This window comes from Enhydra lutris, unplaced genomic scaffold (assembly GCF_002288905.1).
Source record: "Enhydra lutris kenyoni isolate GAN:26980312 unplaced genomic scaffold, ASM228890v2 scaffoldscaffold28, whole genome shotgun sequence".
NCBI lineage: Eukaryota > Metazoa > Chordata > Mammalia > Carnivora > Mustelidae > Enhydra > Enhydra lutris.
The window spans coordinates 8,260,250-8,284,612 of record NW_019154112.1 but is presented as its reverse complement, the minus strand read 5'-3'; the positions used below and the strand labels follow the sequence as shown (position 1 = coordinate 8,284,612).

General features: G+C 38.1%; 1 protein-coding gene across 2 annotated transcripts in view; it reads right to left on the bottom strand.

The window, feature by feature from the left end:
• LOC111152377 (solute carrier family 17 member 5) overlaps positions 1-24,363 on the bottom strand; it is a 51,177-nt gene that overhangs the window by 18,345 nt on the left and 8,469 nt on the right. For both annotated transcript variants that reach the window (XM_022510903.1, XM_022510904.1), the window contains exons 3-9: positions 22,675-22,908; positions 19,138-19,225; positions 17,141-17,227; positions 16,030-16,148; positions 11,483-11,641; positions 6,471-6,603; positions 4,923-5,070 (exon numbers count right to left, since the gene is read on the bottom strand). In XM_022510903.1, coding sequence (XP_022366611.1) covers positions 4,923-5,070; positions 6,471-6,603; positions 11,483-11,641; positions 16,030-16,148; positions 17,141-17,227; positions 19,138-19,225; positions 22,675-22,908 — 968 coding nt within the window. The remainder of the gene's footprint in view (positions 1-4,922; positions 5,071-6,470; positions 6,604-11,482; positions 11,642-16,029; positions 16,149-17,140; positions 17,228-19,137; positions 19,226-22,674; positions 22,909-24,363) is intronic.

The following is a 24,363-nucleotide window of genomic DNA, read 5'->3' as shown; positions in this document are numbered from 1 at the left end:
TATAAATTTACATAGTACCCTGTGGAATTCACTATTATGCAGATACTTTTAATATTTATTTATTTATTTATTAATTTATGTAAGCTCTATGCCCTATGTGGTGCTTGAACTCATGACCCCAAGAACAAGAATTGAATGCTCTACTGACTAAGCCAGCCAGGTACCCCATTTCTAAATTTTTTTAAAGTAAGCTCTACACCCATCAAGGAGCTTGAACTTACCACCATGAGATCAAGAGTCACATGCTCTACTGAGCCAGCCAGAGGCCCCTGCAGATACTTTTAAGAGCTATTTAAATACATATAATGTAGCTGATATGTGAACTCAGCTTTAACCCATACATTGCTCTAATTAACAGTTATGATTATGGAAATAAGGAGATAACTAAACAACTAAACTAGAATTAAGAAATAATAACATCATAATAAAAGTAGTGTACATTTAAAGCTGTCATCTTTTGCTACTTTGTGGAGGAAGGCATCCCTACAATTCACTCTAGAGAGACTTACAAGTCTCTGCTGGTACCTTGATAATTCTATGAAGGATTGAAGGATCACTTCAACATCCCAAAGATAAGAAAATAAAAAACAAGGCTTACTATGTGCTATTCAGCATATAAAAGATGTAAAAGAAATAATTTGATAAAATTGCAGACTTTTGTGTTCTATTTTTTTTTTAAGATTATCTAAAGATTTTTTTTTTTAAAGATTATTTATTTATTTGACAGAGATCACAAGTGGCAGAGAGGCAGGCAGAGAGAGAAAGAAGGAAGCAGGCTCCCCACTGAGCAGAGAGCTAATTCAGGGCTCAATCCCAGGACCCTTGAGCCGAAGCAGAGGCTTTAACCCACTGAGCCACCCAGGCGCCCCTTTTGTGTTCTATTTGTAAATAAACCTTTGACAGCAGTCAATGCTTCGAGTGATTTCTAAGTAGTAACTAACACCTGCTTAGGAGAGGCAATCTAACTTAGTAATAAAGGCATATGATCTCTTGCCAGGGCCTTGGTTTCTAAACACCACTCTTCACTGAAAGGATCCAGGATTCCTTGGAGAAATCGCTGATCCCAAGGTATTTCTTTCTTTCTTTTTTTTTTTTTTTAAAGATTTTATCTATTTATTTGACAGACAGAGATCACCAAGTAGGCAGAGAGGCAGGCAGAGAGAGGAGGAAGCAGGCTCCCCGCTGAGCAGAGAGCCCTGTGCGGGGCTTGATCCCAGGACCCTGGGATCATGACCTGAGCCGAAGGCAGAGGCTTTAACCCACTGAGCCACCCAGGTGCCCCGATCCCAAGGTATTTCAAGGCAGGGAAGATACAAGATGAATCTGGAACATCTAGTTGTTTCATCAATAAAGACGTGGTCAAAGAAGAAGCAGGGTGCGGGATGGTGAAGGGGTGTGGGGAATGTCGATAGGCTAAAGGACCCAGCTCGGAGGGGCACCTATGGCTAAATCTGAGATAATGTGAGAATAAAAACAGATACGGACAATAATGGATTATAACTCATCAAATAAATTAGGAGTCTCTGAGTCCACGCTGATGATAGATAAAAAAGTGGAGGAGTGGGGCACCTGGGTGGCTCAGTGGGTTAAAGCCTCTGCCTTCGGCTCAGGTCATGATCCCGGGGTCCTGGGATCCAGCCCCGCAGTCGCGTAGGGCTCTCTGCTCAGCAGGGAGCCTGCTTCCCTTCCTCTCTCTGCCTGCCTCTCTGTCTACCTGTGATCTCTGTCTGTCAAATAAATAAAATCTTAAAAAAAAAAAAAAAGTGGAGGAGGAGGGAAGATCTTCCTTACAAAAGAACGCCAACTGATTAAATGTGGAGGGAAAGATAGAGTGGAAATACCACGTTTTTGAAGCCACATGGTAAAACTGGTTTGGTGTGGATCAACAATGGGTACTAAATCTAAGCTGGCGAGGAGGGTGATGAGAAGGATATTTGTATGATCTCCAGGCATCTTTCCAGAGATGCCTTGTTGAAGGGGGAAAAAGTAAGTAGTTATTAGAGAACTACAACATCTTGACTGGGTGATCAAAATCAATATTACCAGGGGCTTCTGGATGTGATTCCCTGAGGTCACAGGCCAGTGAATCTGGTCAGGGATACATTATCTGAATCTAATCACTACAAGACATGAGAAAAGTCCAGAGTGTGGGCATTCCATGTATATAGACAGGCATGAGCATAGGGCCAAAGGTGGAAAAGAACGTGTGTGTGTGATGTGTGTGTGTCTCTTAGGGGATATTTTTTGAGAATAAAGAGTAGTTTAGTTCACCTGGGGCGAAGTACAAATTAGATGAGGCAGGGGAGAGGGAAATAAAATTATACAGGTAAATTGGGACCATAATGTGGAGGATTTTCCACGTTGGTTGTGGATTCTGTATTTAAATTTAATAGAGAGTATAAAAATTGATTTTATTATATAATACTAAAGAAAGAGCATTAAAGAAAAGTGTTGACATACAATGAAATCAATACCCAAATATTTTTGAAGAGTTTTAACATGGTGCTAAATGTGAAAGGCTGTGTTCATTCTTGCATTCATGCCCTTGATTGAGCACTGACCAAGACCCAGCACAGGGCCAGGTTCTGGTATGGCTGGGCTCAATAAGGTGGACTTGCCCCTGTGCTCTCTGCGCTTATAGTTCCAGAGCTTTTGCTTAGGTTACTTTTTATATCAAATGGTTTCTTGGTCCAGTGCCTAAGTGTTGCTGATTTTCTTCCTTGGATCCCCATTGTTAAAGGTGTATGTAGCACTGAAGTTCCTACTTCCTTGGTATGGTTATATAAATCAACCACTCAACAAGTATGGACTGGGTGTGCTTCTCCTTGTGCAGAAGCTGTGATATGAATGTATAGCCTATCTCAGTCTGATGAGTTTATATCCAAACGGGGAGATAAGAAAGGTAAGAGTTGCATTTAAAATAATTACAAATCAAGGTAAGGCAGTGAATATAAATGCATCTAGCATTAAATTATAACTGGAATGCACTAAGAAGAGGAAGAGAAGAAAATAGGCATTAATGGTCTGGAAAGGCCTAATGAAGAGCTAGGGTGTGAACTGAGAAGGGTGCAGAGGGATGGAAACAGCGCTGACACAGGGGCTGAGAATGAACCTTTAGTGGAAGGCACTGCAAAGTGGCAGACAGGATTCAGCAGGGAGCTGGGCACACTTACAGTCTGATCTATGGAAACTTCTCTGACTTCTTTTTTTTTTTTTAAAGATTTTATTTATTTATTTGACACACAGATATCACAAGTAGGCAGAGAGGCAGGCAGAGAGAGAGGAGGAAGCAGGCTCCCCGCTGAGCAGAGAGCCCCATGTGGGGCTCGATCCCAGGACCCTGAGATCATGACCTGAGCTGAAGGCAGAGGCTTTAACCCACTGAGCTATCCAGGTGCCCCAACTTCTCTGACTTCTTACTTAAGGTACTTATTGAAGGGATGGGAGACTGAGGATTAGTAAGAATCAGAAAATTCTGTGGTAGCCAATTTGGGAAAAGAATTTGAGAAAGGGTAAATATGGTACTGGACCACCAATGTTTTCTCCAAAAATAAATTCATATCCATTAAAAATTAAGCATATCAAATCTTCTGGGCTAAAATATTTACATAGGCCCCTCCTCTACCTAGTCGACTGGCACAAATAAATCCTAGAAGTATGTGGCCCAAAGAATATTTCTGAGAAGGAGCTGTAAAAAGAATTCTGGGCTTAAAGGTAAGAGGTTTAGGTTCAAGTTTGGGCTCTATCATTTGTTAGCTATGTGATGTAAGAAAATCACTTAATTGCTCTGAATCTTTAGTTATAAAATGAGTTAAGAGTATCTATCTCATTAGGAATGCTTTAAGGATAAAATGAGGTAATGTTTGTGAAAGTGATTTATAAGCTATCAAGTGCTAGACAAATATATTTGCACATAGGTAAGATAATAATTGGACAAATAACTTGGTCTGGTCTTGGTCATTCATCCATCCAACTAAATGCCCACCATGTGCCAAGCCCATGGGGATGGTAAGACAGCATCTGCCTTGCGAGTTCCCACTCTAGCTGGGGAGACAGACACAAGTTATCATGTGTTATATGTAATGTTTTTGTTGGAAACTGTGTACAGAGGTGATGACAGTTAAAATTTTTAATTTAAAAATAATTTCATGTGTTATGTAAACTGAAATCTTGTTTAAAAATTTGTTTTTATTCTTTTTTAAGCTATTTTATTTATTTGAGAGAGAATGAGAATGGAGTGGGGAGCAGGAGATGGGGAAGAAGAGACTCTTAAGCCAACTCTGTGCTGAGTGTGGAACTGATGTGGGGCTCGATCCCATGACCCTGAGATCACCCTGAGCCGAAACTGAGTGGATGCTCCACTGATTTTGCCACCCAGATGCCTCTTGTTTAAGAATTTAAAGTCATTCCTGGGGCGCCTGGGTGGCTCAGTGGGTTAAGCCGCTGCCTTTGGCTCAGGTCATGATCCCAGGTCCTGGGTTCAAGCCCCACATCGGGCTTTCTGCTCAGCAGGGAGCCTGCTTCCTCCTCTCTCTCTGCCTGCCTCTCTGCCTACTTGTGATTTCTCTCTGTCAAATAAATAAATAAAATCTTTAAAAAAAAAAAAGAATTTAAAGTCATTCCTAGAGTAGTTAAATTTAAAGAGGAAGAAAGTAGAATGGAGGTTGCCAGGGATGGTGGGGAGGTTAGGAATGGGGAGTTACTGTTTAATGGGAACAGTTTCAGCTTGGGAAGATGACAAAGTTCTAGAGATGGATGGTGGTGATAGCTGCATACCATCTTCACACCTGAATCTGTAGTTAACGCCATAGAACTGTACACTTAAAAATGGTTAAAATGGTGTATTTCATGTAATATATACTTAACCACAATTAAAAAAAAATTTAAAGTCAATCATAGCCAATTTTTATATTAGTACTCACGAAGGAGCAATATCCAGATGGTTGATGCTAAATCCAGAAGAGCAAAAGCCTCCCAGTGTTGTCGATATGGTTAAGAATGCAACGGCCAATGAATAATCACAACCTATAAATCCAGCGGCTACAAGGAATACTGCAGGTCCAATCATTCCTGGAGTTAAAAAGTTATAAACAGAAAAAGAAGCCCCGGTTTTAATATTTGCTTGGGTTACCTTAATATAGTATAAATCTGAGATTTGACACTACTGCCACCTACTGTAGAAATGCTGTACTGCATAGAAGACTGAACAGTTTTCATGACAAAACGAAAACTGCTGAAAAACACATAGACATAATGCAACTAATGTGAAAGTAATGTAAAAGAAAATATCACAATGCAACATTATTAAATCTTCCTTGCCAAGACTCAGCTATAGTTCTACAAAGAGCAAGAAGAGAATGAAAAATATAGTTCTAGAGAGAAGCTATACGTGGTACAGAATGAGATTTAAAGTTCATATAACCAAAGAAGATAAACTAGATAAATTCTGTTGAATAAAGTTATAAGAGCACTCCATCTAGGTTTTAGCATTGATAGCAATATACATATTTTATTATAGGCAGTTAAGCACAAAATATGAGTAACAGGAAGGGACTTAATGAATGGGTTGCCACTTTTTCTCTGTTCTACAGCAGCACCTATCCAATAACTCTCTGTGATGATGAAAATGTTGTATTTGTATGCACTGCAGTGAAGGAACTTATTTTAAAGTTTCAATTAAATGTAAATAGCCATATATGGATAGTGGCTACCATATTGGACAGAGCAGGTGAACAGAAGCCAAAAAAGAGAAAATTGGATTGAATCTAATGGGATCTATTTCATTTGCAGGTGAGGAAAAATTCTTGGGAGTTGAATAAGTAAGCAATAGAACAGGACAGCACCTTCCAGCAGTAGCTGCTCAGAAGGGATTTTCAGAATTATCCTGAATAGCGTCCTTTTATAAGGTAATTTCTGAAGTATAGCCATCAGAGACTTCCAGGGTCTCCACTTACCGAAGATCTTAAAAAAAGAAAATAAAGCAATTGTCATAGAAAGTTTTAAAATCTGTCTTTATGAAATCAGTCTGAAACATATGATTATTGAATGTTCCTTTGAGTTCTTTGATTCATAGCTCCTCATTTAATGTAATGATGTCAGTAAATGTTTTTGAAGTTGAAAATGTGTTCATTTAGAAAAGGGATGGAGGCTTAAATAATTATTTTCACTGCAAACTTAGAGCTGAAAACACTGTGGTTTATAAAATTCTGGAAATGATATTCAGCAAAGCAAGCCATTTTTTATAGTTATAAGACTATGGTGGAGGTAATAGGATATTATCAATATTAACCCTCAAGATGCATGGTTCAGAAAGAACTAACCATCTTGTACAGAAATGCACTACATGCATTAAAACATAGTATTTTAATATGTGGACAAAATAAATGTCCAATACCATTTTTATTTTGCCTTGCACTATAAACACAGTAAATAATGGTAAACTGAAATAAACCTTGATTCAACTCACTTACCTATCAGGCTAAAAACTCTTCGGACACATATTGTTGAAAAATTCCATTTTGCCCTTAAATTGTCAGCAGCTTGACCAGACAGGATCATACATAACCAACAGCCAAAATAAGGCAGTGCAGAAAGTAGCCCATTCTGGAAGGAATAAGAAGATTTAGAATTAATTATGTGGCGGTGGTGGGGTAGTGGAGGGGAGGAAGAACCAAAACAACACACACATACACACACCCACCAGCACTCAAAAAGGAGATTCATAGCAATATCCTGTTGCTATTTAAACAGTCCAGTCTGCTCAAGGTAATCTTGCATGTTATTTTGGGACCTGGGGTACAGCTTCAGTAAGAGAGGACAAATCTATTAGCTATAGATTCTCCCTATTGACTAGTTTTTGGTCATTTTTCACTTATTTGTTTATATTTACATATAATTTCACTTATTTGTTTATATTTACATATAAGTATATTATAATATACTTTATTTATATATAAGTATATTATAATACTTACATATTATATATTATATATGTATTATATATTTATATTTAAAATTATTATATGTAATTACTCATTTATAGTTTAAAATTTATATTTCTATTTTAAGTGATATAATTTATATTTTATATAAATATAAAGATAGAAAATGTTAAAAATATATTTATAAATTACATAAAATTGTTATATGGTATATATAATTATACGTATTTATATTTGTATTTATACAAATTTTTTTTAAGATTTTTTTTTTAAGATTTTATTTATTTATTTGACAGACAGAGATTACAAGTAGACAGAGAGGTAGGCAGAGAGAGGAAGGGAAGCAGGCTCCCTGCTGAGCAGAGAGCCCAATGTGGGGCTCGATCCCAGCACCCTGGGATCATGACCTGAGCCTATGAAGCCACTGAGCCACCCAGGCACCCCTATACAAATATTTTTATTACAAAGTAACATGCAGATACAGAAAACTACATAACTCCAATGTATTGCTTAATGAATTATTCTAGAATGCACACCATCTAAGTCAAGTGTCCAGTGCACTACCACATGCTTTGGGCAGAGGACACAGGTAGTGAGGTGACAGACCTCTATTTTTCCCTCTTCTTTTCCTTTAAGTTCCCACCTAAAAAAAAATAAAAGTACCAGGACATATGAAACAATTTAACATGGAAATGTGCTATTTGCTTTGTAGGAAATGATCTGACAGTCAGCTTTTTAGGAAATCACAACTTCTGTAAAATGAATCAGATCATTGTAAAATGAAAAACACATACTTGGAAAAAAAGAAGACACTTCCTTCTTCTATTCATTTTTTTCCCAGCATAAACCTGGGGTGCCAATAATAAATGGTCTAATTTTGATAAGAACAAATGTTTTTATAGTCTGAGAAAGATGGATACACATTTTAATATTTTATAACTAAGGTCATGTTTTACAAAAAAGGTAGAAAGATATTTTATCGGTGGTATTTAAATCTGGTAATAATTCCATTTAAGCATCATGAATGGCTGGGGCGCCTGGGTGGCTCAGTGGGTTAAGTCACTGCCTTCGGCTCAGGTCATGATCTCAGGGTCCTGGGATCAAGCCCCACATCGGGCTCTCTCCTCAGCGGGGAGCCTGCTTCCCTTCCTCCCTGTCTCTGCCTGCCTCTCTGCCTACTTGTGATCTCTGTCTGTCAAATAAATGAATAAAATCTTTAAAAAAAAAAAAAGCATCATGAATGGTACAAACCAAAAAAATCTGTTGATATTTTAAATTTAAGAATTTAAGTGTGCCTGGGGCGCCTGGGTGGTTCAGTGAGTTAAGCCTCTGCCTCCGGCTCAGGTCATGGTCCCAGGGTCCTGGGATCAAGTGGGCTCTCTGCTCCACAGGGAGCCTGCTTCCTCCCCTCTCTTTCTGCCTGCCTCTCTGCCTACTTGTGATCTCTCTTTCTGTCAAATAAATAAATAAAATCTTAAAAAAAAAAAAAGAATTTAAGTGTGCTTAAGATTCAGTTCTTTTCATCAGTTTGTGGTCCTCTATATTTAGGTGCTGTATGCTTCTAGTTCTACTTCTATAGCTAAGATTTTTGTTTCTTTCTTGTACTGAGATGAGTAATTTCCTCTTAGAAATTTTTTAAAAAAGATTTTATTTGACAGAGAGAGAGAGAGAGAGAAACAGCGAGAGGGGGAACACAAGCACAGGCAGAGGGAGAGGGAGAAGCAGACTTCCCCAGAGCAGGGAGCTGGATGCGGGGGCTCAATCCCAGGACCCTATGATCATAACCTAAGCCAAAGGCAGATGCTTAATGACTGAGCCACCCAGGCGCCCCTCCTCTTTAAATTTTATTCTATTTAGATTTCTGCAGAGTAGGATCACATCTATCATTATTTGTGGCAGAATCCTACACATGAATAAACTGAAGCAAATAGAGAAGTGAATTTTCTGATCTTGGTCTTGTTCTCTTGTGGGATAAGACTGATAATTCATCAGAGTTACTGAAATTTTCCACTTAAGGTTCAAATGTTAAAAACTCTGCTAACAACCTACAACTACTTTCTGCAAACTACTATAAATCTTCAAAATTGGGTGCCTGGATGGCTCAGTCGGTTAAGAGTCTGTCTTCAGCTCAGGTCATGATCCCAGGGCCTTGGGATTGAGTCCCACATCAGGCTCCCTCTTCAGTGAGGAGTCGGCTTCTCCTTCCACCCCTCCCTGCCCCCACTCTTGCTTGCTCTCTCTCACAAAAATAAATAAACTCTTAAAAAAAAAATCTTAAAAAAAAATAGGGACATTAGAATTAGGAAAAATTAGGAAAAAAGAAAAGTGAGGATAACTAATGAAGCTAAACTTCTATGAAAAAGAAAATTTATAACACAGGATCAAGAGCTTTAAAAATTTTAAATTAATGAGATTATAATTTTAAATATAACGCTTTTCCAAGCAGGCTTTATTTTGAACAAAGGTTAAAAAGGAATTCATTTTATTTTATTTTAATTTTTAAAAAAGATTTTATTTATTTATTTGACAGAGAGAGAGAGAAATCACAAATAGGCAGAGAGGCAGGCAGGGTGGGGGGGGAAGCTGGCTCCCCGCTGATCAGAGAGCCCAATTCGGGGCTCGATCCCAGGACCCTGAGATCATGACCTGAGCGGAAGGCACAGGCTTAACCCACTGAGCCACCCAGGCGCCCCAAAAAGGAATTCATTTTAAAAAGGGGCTTTTATTCAACTAGAGAATTATTTTAAACTTTTTTTTTTTAAGATTTTATTTATTTATTTGACAAAGAGAGATCGCAAGTAGGCATAGAGGCAGGCAGAGAGAGAGGAGGAAGCAGGCTCCCCGTGGAGCAGAGATCCCCATGCGGGGCTCGATCCCAGGACCCAGAGATCATGACCTGAGCCGAAGGCAGAGGCTTTAACCCACTGAGCCACCCAGGCGTCCCAAGAATTATTTTAAACTTCATTCACATTTCTTTGAATTTTGAAAGAAAATATCTTTTTGTATAAAAATGGAAGATAAATGATTTTGATTTACAAATATTTTCTCCTATTTAGTGGATTTTCATTCTTGTGTATGTGTGTATGTGTGTGTGTATTTTCATTCTTGATAGCGTCCTCTGAGGCACAAAAGTTTTTAATTTTGATGAAATCTAATTTATATATTTTTTCTTTGGTCACGTATGCTTTTGGTTTTATATATAAGAAACTGTTGTGAAGGTCACAAAGAAGTATACCTTCTAAGAGTTTTATCGTTTTAGCTGTCACATTTAGGTCTTTGATCTGTCTTTTATTTTGAAGGCAAAACACCACCAACTTTCCTTACAAACTGCTTCTTTCTCTTTAGGTTTTTCCTCAATCTCTTAAAAGACAAAACCCATCAGCCCAGAGATTATGATAGAAACTGCAATTCTTTTTTTTTTTTTTTTTTTTTTTGAAACTGCCTCAATTCTATGGGTTCAAAAGAACTGGCAGTTTCAGGAGGTTTTTCTTTAAGATTTTTTTTTTTTAAAGATTTTATTTATTTATTTGACAGAGATCACAAGTAGGCAGAGAGGCAGGCAGAGATGCGGTGGGGGGGGGGAAGCAGGCTCCCCGCTGAGCAGAAGCCTGATGCAGGGTTCTATCCCAGGACCCTGGGATCATGACCTGAGCTGAAGGCAGAGGCTTTAACCCACTGAACCACCCAGGCGCCCCCTTTTAAAAAGATTTTATTTATTTATTTGAGACAGAGAGTGGGGGGGCACACAAGCGGGGAGGAGGGTCAGGGGCAGAGGGGGAAGCCGACTCCCCACTGAGCAGGGAACCCAATGCAGGACTTGATCCGAGGACCCTGGGGTCATGACCTGAGCTGAAGGCAGACCCCTAACAGAGTGAGCCACCCAGGCATCCTAGGAAGGCCCTTCTTACACAGCTTTGCAGTTACAGCCTGCCAGTGCATGGATAATGCCTCAGAGCAACCTCTGCTCAGGAAACTCATGGCTTCCAAGTTCTCTCAGCTGCCAGCAGAGCGCCCCCACCAGCCCTTGGAGAAGTGATGATGGGTATGCTTGAATTTGTCATCTGATATCCTAAGACCTTTATGGTTAAGGGGGATACCTACTAGGGACTACTAAGACCTTTATGGTTAAGGGGGATACCTGCCAAAAGATGCCTTGAATCAAGAACACACACTGAACAAAGAAGGTACAACTGTGAAGCAAAAAGAGCAGTCTCTAGATTCAGTAGGTGAGTGTAAAATGGAAGATACAAAATAACTGACTTTTATATGGGTAAAAACAAATTCTGTGTGCAGTTTAAAAATGTATTTTTGGGGCGCCTGGGTGGCTCAATGGTTAAACGTCTGCCTTAGGCTCAGGTCATGATCCTGGAGTCCCGGGATTGAGCCCCACATCAGGCTCTGGGCTCGGCGAGGGGTCTGCTTCTCCCTCTCCCACTCCCCCTGCTTGTATTCCCTCTCTCGCTTTCTCTGTCAAATAAATAAATAAAATCTTAAAAAAAGAGTATACTTTATATCAGAAAGAGATCATTACTTTTTCTTACCTCTTGAACATTGAACCTTAGGATCTCCTTCATGTAAGTAGGCAATAACGTCAATAAAGTATAAAAGGTCCAGTTGTAAGAAAAATGTGCAACTACAATAGCCCAAAGAGGCGATGATCTTAGCATGGGTGTCCATGGCACTGACTTCTGTGAAGAAAGCTGAAAAAAATAACAGGCACTATTAGTATATGTTATGTTTATATCCATACTTTATCAGCCAAAATTCCGTCTGGAACACATTACCAGCCTTGATTAGTAAGTTCCAGAAGCTTTTTTTTGCAGGGGGTAAAGATTTATTTATTTTAGAGAGAGAGAGCACAAGAAGAAGGGGGAGAGATTGGGACAGAGAAGCAGACATCCAGCCTGATGCGGGGAAGATCTTACAACCCTGAGATCATGACCTGAGCTGAAATTAAGACTTGGGACACTTAACTGACTGAGTAACCCAAGTGCCCCAGTAAATTCCAGAGTTTTAAACCACCTCTTTCAAAATATTAAACAGCAAAAGAGTTGTCCATGATTCAGGTTGAAATAAAAAACAGGAATGTAATCTTATAACTCCTTATGAATGTCAGAATTCACTTGCAGTATTAATTTCTCCATCTATAAAATAGAGAATAGTTTCATAATAAAATTCAGAGGTTGACATAACGGCAAAGGAATGAGACTGCAAGTCCTATTAGAATTCCTATTTCACTATCCAATCTTTACTCAATTCCAATGACTTATAAGAAGGTCGCAACAGAACGTTTGTTTGCGCGGCATCTGGAGAAATGGTCTTCGAAGTAGGGTATAAGCACCCGAGAGTGATGTAAGATGACCCCTCGCTGTATGGAAGAACATTTTAGAACTTTTTTTTTAAAGATTTTATTTATTTGTCAGAGAGAGAGACAGCACAACAGCAGGCAGAGAGAGAAGAGGTTCCCCGCTGAGCAAGGAACCCGACGGGGCACTAGATCCCAGGATCCTAGGATCATGACCTGAGCTGAAGGCATCCCCATTTTAGAACATCTATCTATACTCACTTTTATCCTAAAGAAAGAAACTAAACACCATTAATATTTAATAACTAGGTTGGCCCTGGAGTATGTCACACAATCATATACTGTATCATCTCCCCGGTTTGAAGGGGTTGATAGTGTCCTCACTTGTCAGCTTGCCCTCACAACTACAACACAGTACAGTTTACCCCCACCTTTTTAAGTGGGTTTGTGGATTTTTTTAAACCAGTTTTAATGAAAACAAATCTACAAAACTGACACTGTCTTCAAAAGATTCTAACAGAAAGTCATGGAAGAGAATTCTAATAACACAGGCTCACAGGAACACTAAGACAACAGTGGAACTGACACTTGTCCTCATCAGTCCTTTGTCAGCTGCCGCACCCAGCAAAGTCACGGTAGGCTCATCAGATACAACACAGTCAACACTGCTCCCATTAAACATTATTATTACCAATTTTTAAGTAACAAAAAGTTTTTCCCATTGAAATTCCAAATTCATGTATACACTGTTTATTTCATTTTATTCACTCTTCAAAAAGTCTATTTTTAGACATGTTTTATAATACATGTAAGTACAGTACCTGTAGATAACCGTGAATAAATATACGTATATTGAGTGTTAACCCCCACCTTTTAAGTGATGCATGATTAAGAAACATGAATCCACTGGCCTGGAGTATCAGATTATTACATTTCCTATACACTGAAGCTCTGTGGTTTCCTTCTCAAAAGCTAATACAGCCATTTATGTTTCTGCCTCCAGGGTTCACGATTATTTTAAAGAGAGGAAGAACTATTATTAATCTTCTTGTGCCTTTTTTTCCCTAGGGACTTTTTATCTGACTTGGTAGATACACTTTTGTGTTTTTCACTCTGTATCAAAGATGTAGGTGATTTGGGGGAAGAGGAGGAGAGGGAACTTTTATTTTGATACAGCAGCATATATCATATTGAAATTATGTGCACACATGTCTGTCTCTCTCTGGAGATCACAGGTACCCCAGGAACCATGTCTTGTTCATTTTCTTTCTTTCTTTCTTTTTTTTTTTTAAGATTTTATTTATTTATTTGATAGAGAGAGAGACACACACAGCCAGAGGGAACACAAGCAGGGGGAGTGGGAGAGGGGGAAGCAGGCTTCCCACAGAGCAGGGAACCGGACATGGGGCTCAATCCCAGGACTATGGGATCATGACCAGAGTTAAAGGCAGACATTTAACGACTGAGCCACTCAGGCACCCCTCATTTTCTTTTTTGTATTAATTTTTAAGTGCTCAGTGCCTGACAAAGAACCTAGGACACGGTAATTCTCAAAAAAAATGTTTAAAGAATGAATGAAGTTCAGCGGATGCTGCACATTTCTTAGATTTTAGATTCTTAAGATTTCAAGATTTAGAGGTGGAGCTTCATGTAACACATCATTATTTTATGACTTTTTTTTTTTTTTTAAAGTAAATTCTCTGCCCTATGTGGGCTCAAACTCACAGCCCTGAGATCAAGAGTCTCATACTCTACCAACTGAGCCAGCCAGGCACCTTTATCTTATGACATTTTTAATCACAACATCATCTGGCTTAAGAATGCAGTTTGGAATTCTATGAAACATAATCCTAACTTGTCTAGCTTCTGAGTATTCCATTTTCTGAAGTATATGGAAAAACAAATTAACCTTAAGTTTGGATAAGGGACAGCTTTAGACACATATCGACGTAGAGAAAGCAAGCTTTTTAAAAAATCTAAATAAACTGGGGCATCTGGGTGGCTCAGTGGGTTAAAGCCTCTGCCTTCGGCTCAGGTCATGATCCCGGGGTCCTGGGATCAAGCCCCGCATCGGGTTCTCTGCTCAGTGGGGAGCCTGCTTCCCCCCTCCTCTCTCTCTGCTTGCCTCTCTGCCTACTTGTGATCTCTGTCTGTCAAATAAATTAAAAAATAAAAAAAAAATCTAAAGAAACTAAAAGTTTTCATAAGTCCATAAAAATAGTGATAGAAATGAAGTAATGAAATAAATAAGCTGTTACCATCAATGCTGAGAAAATGTGACAAGACATATCAAGTTTCATATGGCAAGATCTCACAATGCATTACATTATTTTTATCTCTCCCTTAGGGGTAAAGTGGGTTACTCATTTGATCAACATCACAGAGGATACCAAGTGAATAAAGCAACTTTATACTATATTGTGACTTATTTTCTGAGTTTTTGCCAACCTGAAGACCAAGAGGCGCCATATTCCTTAAAGTTCAGCAGCTTGTAGAGACATTTGTAGCAAAGTTTAAAAACTTAAAAAGAAAGGTGAATAAGTCAATATTTAATTGCTGCCCGGTTACACTATATATAAAAACTGAAAATATCAATAATAACAACTTAATGGATAAGAAAAGTTTTTTTTTTTTTTTTTTTTTTTTTAAGATTTTACTTATTTATTTGATGGAGAGAGAGAGATCACAAGTAGGCAGAGAGGCAGGCAAAGAGAGGGGGAAGCATGTTCCCTGCAGAGCAGAGAGCCCGATGCGGGGCTCAATCCCTGGACCCCGAGATCATGACCTGAGCCAAAGGCAGAGCCTTAACCCACTGAGCCACCCAGGTGCTCCAAGAAAAAAGTTTTAATATAAAATATTTTGTTCTTAAATGAATAAAGTCACAATGAAGGCATTAAAATGCTAAAGAAGACTGAATACATTTTAATTTTTCCTGATTTTTTATGTTCTTTTATTCTCTCCAAAAGACAAATATTTTATTTCCATGACTTGAAGATTTACACTATTAAATTATGACAGATTTTTATTTCTGACATGCTATTGTGCTTGATTAAGTGATAAAAATCTAGCTTTAATAACATAATTCTTTTCCAAGGATCTACTCTAGAGGAGCAAACAGGTAAGTATATAGCATACTATAAGTCATAACAAATGTGCTGTTTTCCTTATTATATCACACTCATTTAAAATATAGATAAGGGGTTGGGAGAGGGGAGAAAAGAAAAGAGAAAAATAAATAAATAAATAAAATGCAGATAAAAACACTGGTTTTCTAACAACTAACATTTTATTTTCTATTAATTAAGAAGACAAACTTAAGACGCATCGATAATCATTATTCTAGAAGGTTTAGAGCAACTTATGGTGCGCCTGGCAGGCTCAGTTGGTAGAGCATGCAATATGAAAGTAATTTTTCATGAACTTAATCTTAAAAGATTGGAATTTCTCAGATAAAACAAACCAATACTTCATCTATTTCATTTGCCTGGTCTCTACTTTGCCCAGAACATGCACAATAGAAATATCTGTTTAAAAAATTGGTACCTCACTTCTGAAGAAAAAAAAGTTCTGAAATTGTTTTAAAATGTGCCAAAATAGGACACCTGGGTGGCTCAGCTGGTTAAGTGTCTGTCTTCGGCTCAGGTCATGATCCCGGAGTCCTGCATTGGGTTCCCTCCTCTGCAGGGAGTCTGCTTCTCTCTCTGCCTCTCACCCAGCTTATGCTCTCTCTCTGTCTCCCAAATAAATAAATAAAACAAAAAAAAAATGTGCCAGAGTCCATACCTGATTTTTTAATGATGAAAGAATATATTCTTTTTCATGGTGGGAGATTGTCTTGTGAGTTTCTGGCGTTTCGCTAACGAAAAAGATCCATAAAATAAACCAAACGATGCCAACTATACCTGAAAACGGAAAATAAGTTAAATAATATCAGAATGCACCAACATCAATTTTTACATGTCTTGAAAAAATTATGTAATCATTAATTATCAAAGTAAAACTGGTTTCAGCTTGGTGTTGATTTCAAATTCTACTCATAATTTCCTAATGGGATACTTGCTATTTGTATTATTTCCTCTAAGTTTTGAATAGAACAACTTTAAGCTTATGACTCTGCTTATCAGAGTCTACCAAACATTTTGAAAAATAAATTTTCATAATCTATTATTTCCACAGATATCTGTTTTCACTCATTGATTTGTTTTTTGTTTAGAATGCAGATGTATTTTCTGCATGAAATGTCTACATGGCAATCTAATTTATTAAAAACATGTATCATCCTGCTAATGAGATTGAGAAATGAAAGGCCCTGAGACTGAATAAAAAGAGAAAAAATTAAAGCTGTCAAGTGAGGGCATCCTACTTTGCTTGAGAAAAAATCTTTTCAAAGGGGCGCCTGGGTGGCTCAGTGGGTTAAGCCGCTGCCTTCAGCTCAGGTCATGATCCCAGGTCCTGGGTTCAAGCCCCACATCGGGCTTTCTGCTCAGCAGGGAGCCTGCTTCCTCCTCTCTCTCTGCCTGCCTCTCTGCCTACTTGTGATTTCTGTCAAAAAAATAAATAAAATCTTTAAAAAAAAAAAAATCTTTTCAAAATATAAATTTTTATAATAACCAACACTGTAGTTTTTGGTAGTGAGTATAGCATTAAAGTCTTGGATTCAACAGCAGTTTCTATTGAGAAATATTCCAAAAAGAGTATCACATCATAAGTCAACTAGATCATTTTAAGCAAGTAAAGTTAAAAAACAGATTTTCATTAAGTATTTTAGAACTTTGTGGTTTAGGAGTTGGTAACTTAGTGAGTTGGAATATATATTTTTAACCAGTTATTAGACTATTAATACATTTTGGATTTGTTACATTATGATTTAAGTTAAATTTTTGAGTAAACTTACCAAAAAGGTAGAAGACATAAGTCCAATTCATATAGAAACAAATTATTCCAGAAAGAGGAAGAGAAATTACTGTCCCAAGCTGTGCTCCTAGAACAACAATAAAGACTAGGTAAACTTTGTAGAGAGATGAACGAGGGGACTGGTCTACTGCTTAAGGAAGATGGGTAACAGATTTTCTCAAGGAATCATTTACTAGAAAACCCACAATATGTAAGACATACACATTAATTTGTAATTACATTAGTTACAACTATGTAGCTATTGATTAATTAGAATGCATCAATCAGTATAGGACCTATTATAACATGAGCTAGTCAATGCCACATTACTAGTAAATGAAATGAAATGCAAGTGTTTGGGGAAAGGTTCAAAGATGGTCTCTAAGGCTGATAAACATAATGTACTGCAGTACAACTGAGGAAATAAGAATGAAGCTTTTAGTAATCTAAGTTGCCCAAAATATATTACAAAGAATTGTTTCAGATAAATAAATAATGAAATTCATTTTAATCACCAAATAGAAGACAGCTTAGTAGAGAGAGTGGCAGTTAAAATAATGAGATGTTTTTTCTGATGTCAAGTTTTAGAGGAGAGAAAAATAAACAAGTAATTATTATGGGTTAGAAAGAGTTAAGTGTCACAGAACAGTGTGGAAGTTCCAATATGGGACAGATGACCTTTGACTCCTAGAGGTCAGGAAAAGATATAAGAGGCAGCAATAGACTTTGAAAGATGGGTAAGATTTTTGTCCCATAGAAACAAGGTTAGGAAGAAGACAGAGAGGCAGATACAACAGGATGAGTAAAGGAGTGAAGCAGGGAAACAGAGAGTGGGTTTGGGAACTTTGCTTGGGTGAAGGAAAGGAAGAGAGGATAAAGGCTGGAAAACTATGTTGGATAGTAACTGAATATCTACTCCACTTCAGGCACTGTGTGCTAGGGATTAGGCTAGCTGCAACGAAGTAGTGAAGACTAAAGAATCTTGACCCCCAGTTGGAGCGTAGAACTCACTCAATACGAAAGGAGGAAGCATAGGTAGTACCTGCTCATGAACTTATATTGGATTTCTCATGTTGATCTTTACATAGCTGTAAGAACCACCTTCTTAAAATGTAAATTGGATCCTGTCTCTCTTTTGATTAGACACCTCTGATGTCTCCCCATTGTATTTTGGAGAAAAAAACCACAACAACTAAATTTCTTCCCCTGGCCTGTAAAGCCTGATATAATCTGGCTCTTGTCTATTTCTCCAACCTCATCTTATTCCATTCTCCCCTTTATTCATTAAGTTCTAGCCACCCACCGTGGTTTTTCATTTCTTTGAACTCTTATGTTATTTCCTGCCTGAGAGCCCTTGTACATGCTGTTCTGGTTGGCTGGAATGCTCCTCCTGCTCTTTGCATGGCTGGTTCTTAGCCTGCAGATTTTAGCTTAAAGGTGACTCCAGAGAGGTCTTTGTCAACCACTGTATTTAAAAGCAGACAGGTCCAAAAGTTTTCATTCAGTGTGTGATCTAGTAAAATTATAATTCACATATAAAGCTCACGCTATCTCATCCACTGATTAAAATGATAGCAAATAAATGCACAGAAAAAAGACGTATGAAGAGGGGCTGAGAGTTATGATATGCTCATTAGACAATCAGATTAGAAATCACAATTTAAGGACTAAAGGGTTTAACTTTCCAGCTATTGGAACTTAAAAAAAAAAAAAAGAAAGAAAACCATAGCATTCTTTATATAAACATCTGAACAAGCAACATGTTTTGAAATAAATGATGGCAGATGGAGAAAATGACATTAGTCAACGAAGCCACATTGCTATATGTTGTTGGGCCAAAGAGAAAAATTAATAATAAAATTATACCTCCAAAATTTTATTTTTCACTGAAAGGAGTATTCTGACATCATTTGGGTATGAACACATCTCTTTTTTTATCCAAGGCTGATATATACATAACAGATTATAGCAAAGTTTTTACAAGAATAGTTATCTCACCTGCATATGAAATGCTAAGAAGTTTGCTTCTCTCAAGAGGGGGAGCCCAAGAAGACCACATGGCATGCATAGCTGGAAATGTAACACCCTGAGGAGGGGAAAAAGATATTTCCACTGAAATACAAGGTAGTTTTGTTAATGTTTTAAATCCAGTTGAGTCTTTTGTTGTGAGAGAGATTTCTGCATAAGAACCACACTAGAATTGGGTTCCACGAGGTGAGATGTTTCCACAGTGTTGAGTGAAAGTACCTTATAGTGAAGTACTTCGAAAATCTGGACAAAGATTTGTGGATTCTGTCAAGTGGCTTGAGGACTACAATGTAAGGATTTATAATAAATCTAAAAGAATACACTGCATGATGACGTAAAGGAATCCCTCTCAAGGCCAATTTTACTCATTCACTTTATTACTGGCCTGAATGAAATGGGAATATTACTACCAATATATAACTTTAAAAAAATGCTGAGCTAATACTTTGGGATACTGGAAGAAAATTCAAATTGACCTTAATCAGTAAGAAAAATTGTCCTATAAAAAACCCCGATGAATTCAATTAGAGTGTATATAGTCTTTTTTTTTTCTTTTCTTCTTGGTGATAACTAGCTTAGTAAATGCCAGTTACTGATATGAAGTGGCAGTGGAATGGTGGAGGCAGGAGGGTCACAGAGACTTGGGAGAGGAGGAGCTGTTGGAGGAGAGGTGGAAAGGAAGAGATTTTGGTGGATTCAAAGCTGTGGATTCACAGCTGTCTTTGGTCACTCACTAACTGTGCAGTCTAACACAGATTAGTTAACCTCCTTGAACTTCAGTTTCTTTATCTGTAAAGCAAAGATAATACTCCCTATCTCACATGATTGTTGTAAAGCTAAAGGGTAGCTAGTGCTATTATTATTAACAGAGACAAGAATAAAAGCTTTAACACTTTGTACTTTCTGCTGATTCCTTTAAAAACAAAACAAAACAAAACAAAACAAAACAGAAGAATGAAAGACAGAAATACCAGTGGAAGGCAAAAATGATTTAGGCAGGGGCACCTGGGTGGCTCAGTCAGTTAAGCGTCTGACTCTTCATTTTGGCTCAGGTCACAATCTCAGGGTCATGAGACGGAGCCCTGCACTGGACTCTACACTCAGTGGGGAGTTGACTAGAGATTCTCTCTCTCTCTCTCTGCCCCTCCTGCTTGTGCTCTCTCTCTCTCTCTCTCAAATAAATAAATAAATTAAATCTTAAAAAAATGATTTAGGCAGCATTGCAAGTTGATACGAATCTGTATCACAGGAGAATAGAGATCACTACAGAAGAGAGATGAAGGTGTGGCGAAACGTCCACAGAAGTTATGTTGTGAAAAACTTTATTATAAAACCTTAGGGGCCCTGTGGGTATAATTATGGCGAGTCAGATGCTAGAGATGAAAGATGCTGACCTAAGTTTATGGATGAGGTAATGTACATGTGATAATACTGGTGGAACAGATAAAGACAAAAGAAGAATAAACACAATTTAAGTTCTATTCAGAAGTAACACAGTTACTTGAGATAACAGTAGTAATACAATCAATATACTATAATGCTAAATTAGTGACATAAACAGACAAGAAGCTAACATATGGGAATACATTTATTTTTATTTTTATTTTTTTAAAGATTTTATTTATTTATTTGATAGACAGAGATCACAAGTAGGCAGAGAGGCAGGCAGAGAGGGAGGGGGGCAGGCTCCCTGCTGAGCAGAGAGCCCAATGCGGGGCTCGATCCCAGGACCCTGGGATCATGACCCGAGCCGAAGGCAGAGGCTTTAACCCACTGAGCCACCCAGGTGCCCCATCATATGGGAATACATTCAACAAGGAGATTCAATATTGGGATCAGAGAAAATACACTATAGTTAAGTATATTTTATTTATGTAAGAAGAAGAACCTGGTAATAAGGGAGTCATTTTTATTTTGCAGTCACAGGAGTTTGTTTAATACAACTCTATTTGATAAGGACAAAATAAGAATGCTCAGATGAGTGATCAAAGCTTAAAAATAACAGTACTTGGCAATTTCCAAAATATTCTAGCAATCATTATCACATCTGAGCTGTGACTGAGGAGGGGGCAGGTATTTTAGTTCCAGTTTGAAAAATGATGGAACTGAGGTCTAGAGATGAAGGCTTGCATCAGGTTTCACTATTAGATGCAGTGGAGTTAACTATTCAAACTCTGATCTTATGACTCCAGTCAGTGTTTTTCCAGCACAGCACGATACACTGCTACCTAACATAAGCTTCATGCTACACACTAAACCCAGAGGTCACTATTTCGGTTGGGTCAAGGTATGTTAAGAGCAAAATAAACCTATGTCTCAGTTTCACAGGTAGAAGCCCAAAGTCAGGGGCACCTGGGTGGCTCAGTGGGTTAAGCCACTGCCTTCAGCTTAGGTCATGATCTCAGAGTCCTGGGATCGAGCCCCACATCGGGCTCTCTGCTCAGCGGGGAGCCTGCTTCCTCCTCTCTCTCTGCCTGCCTCTCTGCCTGCTTGTGATCTCTCTCTGTCAAGTAAATAAATAAAATCTTAAAAAAAAAAAAAAAAAGAAGCTCAAAGTCAGAAACAAAAAGAGACCATTATTTAAAGATTGAGGTACCGGGGCACCTGGGAGGCACAGTCAGTTGAATGTCTGTAACTCCTGAATCTGAATCAGGTCATGATCTCAGGGTTGTGGGCTTGAGACCCGTATTGGGCTCTGTGCTGGACATGGAACCTGCGTAAGATTCTCTCTCTCCCTATCACTCTGTCCCTCCTTCTTGCCTCTCTTTCTTTCCCTCTCTAAAACAAACAAACAAACAAACAGATACATACTATGAAATGCAAAAGAGAAGTGGAAAGGAAAAGAAAGATAAGAATTAAAATTTCCAAGTGATAAAAATCTTAGGAGGAAAGGAAAAAAAAGATAAAAATTGATAATTCTCAAAGCAGCAGAAAGTTCATAAGAATCACAAAACTAAAGAAAGATAGTTATATAAAATGATAAATTATTTGTCTCTAAGCTAGGGAATCAGAAAAAAAGAACAAAGAGGAAGCTCTATGAAAAACAAGCAGGGAGCCCAATGTGGGGCTCGATCCCAGGACCCCGAGATCATGACCTGAGCAAAGGCAGATGCTTAACCAATTAAGCCACCCAGTTGTCCCTAGTTAATCACCTTTCTAATTAAAAAATAAATCCCCGGGCGCCTGGGTGGCTCAGTGGGTTAAGCCGCTGCCTTCGGCTCAGGTCATGATCTCAGGGTCCTGGGATCGAGTCCCGCGTCGGGTTCTCTGCTCGGCAGAGATCCTGCTTCCCTCTCTCTCTCTCTCTCTGCCTGCCTCTCCATCTACTTGTGATCTCTCTCTGTCAAATAAATAAAATCTTTAAGAAAAAAAAAAAAAAAAAAAAAAATCCCCATTATCTTCTAATGTTAATTTTTGGTTTATATTCATACCAAAGAATGATATCTTTAAGAAGACGGGAAAGTGGTACAGGGTAACAGGGAAAAAAAAAAGAGAGAAAAAAATTACCTCTCCCAATCCTTCTAGTGCCCTGAGTACAATGAGGGCTCCAACTCCCAAATCTGCAGCAATGGGAGTGAACAGGGTAAAGACAGCAGTGCCAAGGATCCCAAATCCTAGCAGCAGTTTTCCCCCCACTTTGCTGGCAATATATCCTCCAGGAATCTGGGTGATGATGTAGCCATAAAAAAATGAACCGAGAATCCATCCTTGAGTTTCCGCATCCCACTGGTACTTTTTACCCTATAAAGAGTAGGAGGAAAAGAAACAACATTTTAAGACCTTGACTAAAGAGCTCTTTGTCTAACTGGCATGTTAGTATATATAAATATAATTTTGAACCACTGTTTTAGACTGAAGAACTTGCAAACTTTCTACCAGGTAGGTGAGCCACCACAGCACTGGCATGCAATTTCTAGAAGTGAACGGAAAGTAAGTGAAAGCCATAAACTTCAAGAAGGCCTATTATTTTATGAAACTAGACTATAGGATGAGTTGTAGAGGCTTTGTAATGACCATAACCAAGAAAGCTCAAAAAAGAGGCACAGATTCAATCCAGAAATTCTACCAAAAAGAATATTGTAGTGGCTGAGCTGGGCTTTGGAGCCATGGCTGGGTTCAAGACTAGCTCTATTACTTACTGGATTTGTGATGTGGGAATATTATTAAATGAAAAAGGCCTGACACACACTTAACTGTTCACTTAATGTTGGTTATTAGTATGCACAAATATAGTTCATTAATATCTCCCTAATTCAGAACAAGTACTTGAACAAGCATACAGAACAAGACAAAAGAGCAAGTATTTAAATCAAGCCATAGACTTCATGTGAGTAGATGTCTTTTAATTAGGAGCAGCACATTGTAAGGTCATAATGAAGATTTAGTGACTCATCTGACATCTTTAATTCACATAGTTGTATCACTGAGTCAATGTGTCAAGAACCATGTCAGGATCTCAGGATTTCTTTTTACTGGTCATATAAGGCAGATGAAGATAACTAGCTAGATCAACAAAAGCATTTGCTAAATGAAAGATACAAAGCACCCCTCTAATTATCCTTACTTGAAGTACCAATTTGTGGTTTATCTATAGGATTCTTGGACTTCATGAAACGTCCGTCCAGCAATTATAAGTCACAGGCTGAAGCAGGGAAAGTGTGTGATGTGTACTCAAACACGTATTCAGCAACATTATTAAAGTCAAATAAAATTTTTTTTTTTGGTAAGTCACTTTTCTGTATGTTTGCTTGTTTGGGCAGAAACCCTCTCCTGAGCTTGGATGCTCTTATGTATAAACGGCAGAGGACACTAACCCAAGTGCTATCTGGCTCCTCTGTGAGCACTGAAAATGGGTGATGATATACTCATAAAAAAGGACACTAGCCTTTTCTCCTTTTCTATCTCCCTGTGTTAGCAAAATAAAATACTTAAAGTATGCAAAACTCAATTCTGAACAAATGATGAACACACAATTATCAATTCCACTGTAACGTGAAGCAAGCAAAGTGCCTTAAGCAGCTTAGGTTAGGCATGTGTAAACTTTGGAAAAGAATGTCCTAAGAAATTGACCTGTTCTTATTCTTCCGCTGCAGATGACCTAAGCTTTCTTGCAACCATAATCTTTTAAGTAAAATAGCTAATGCAGAAGAGTCCCATAAAAACTATTCAGCAACATCAAAAATAATCAAATTTTCT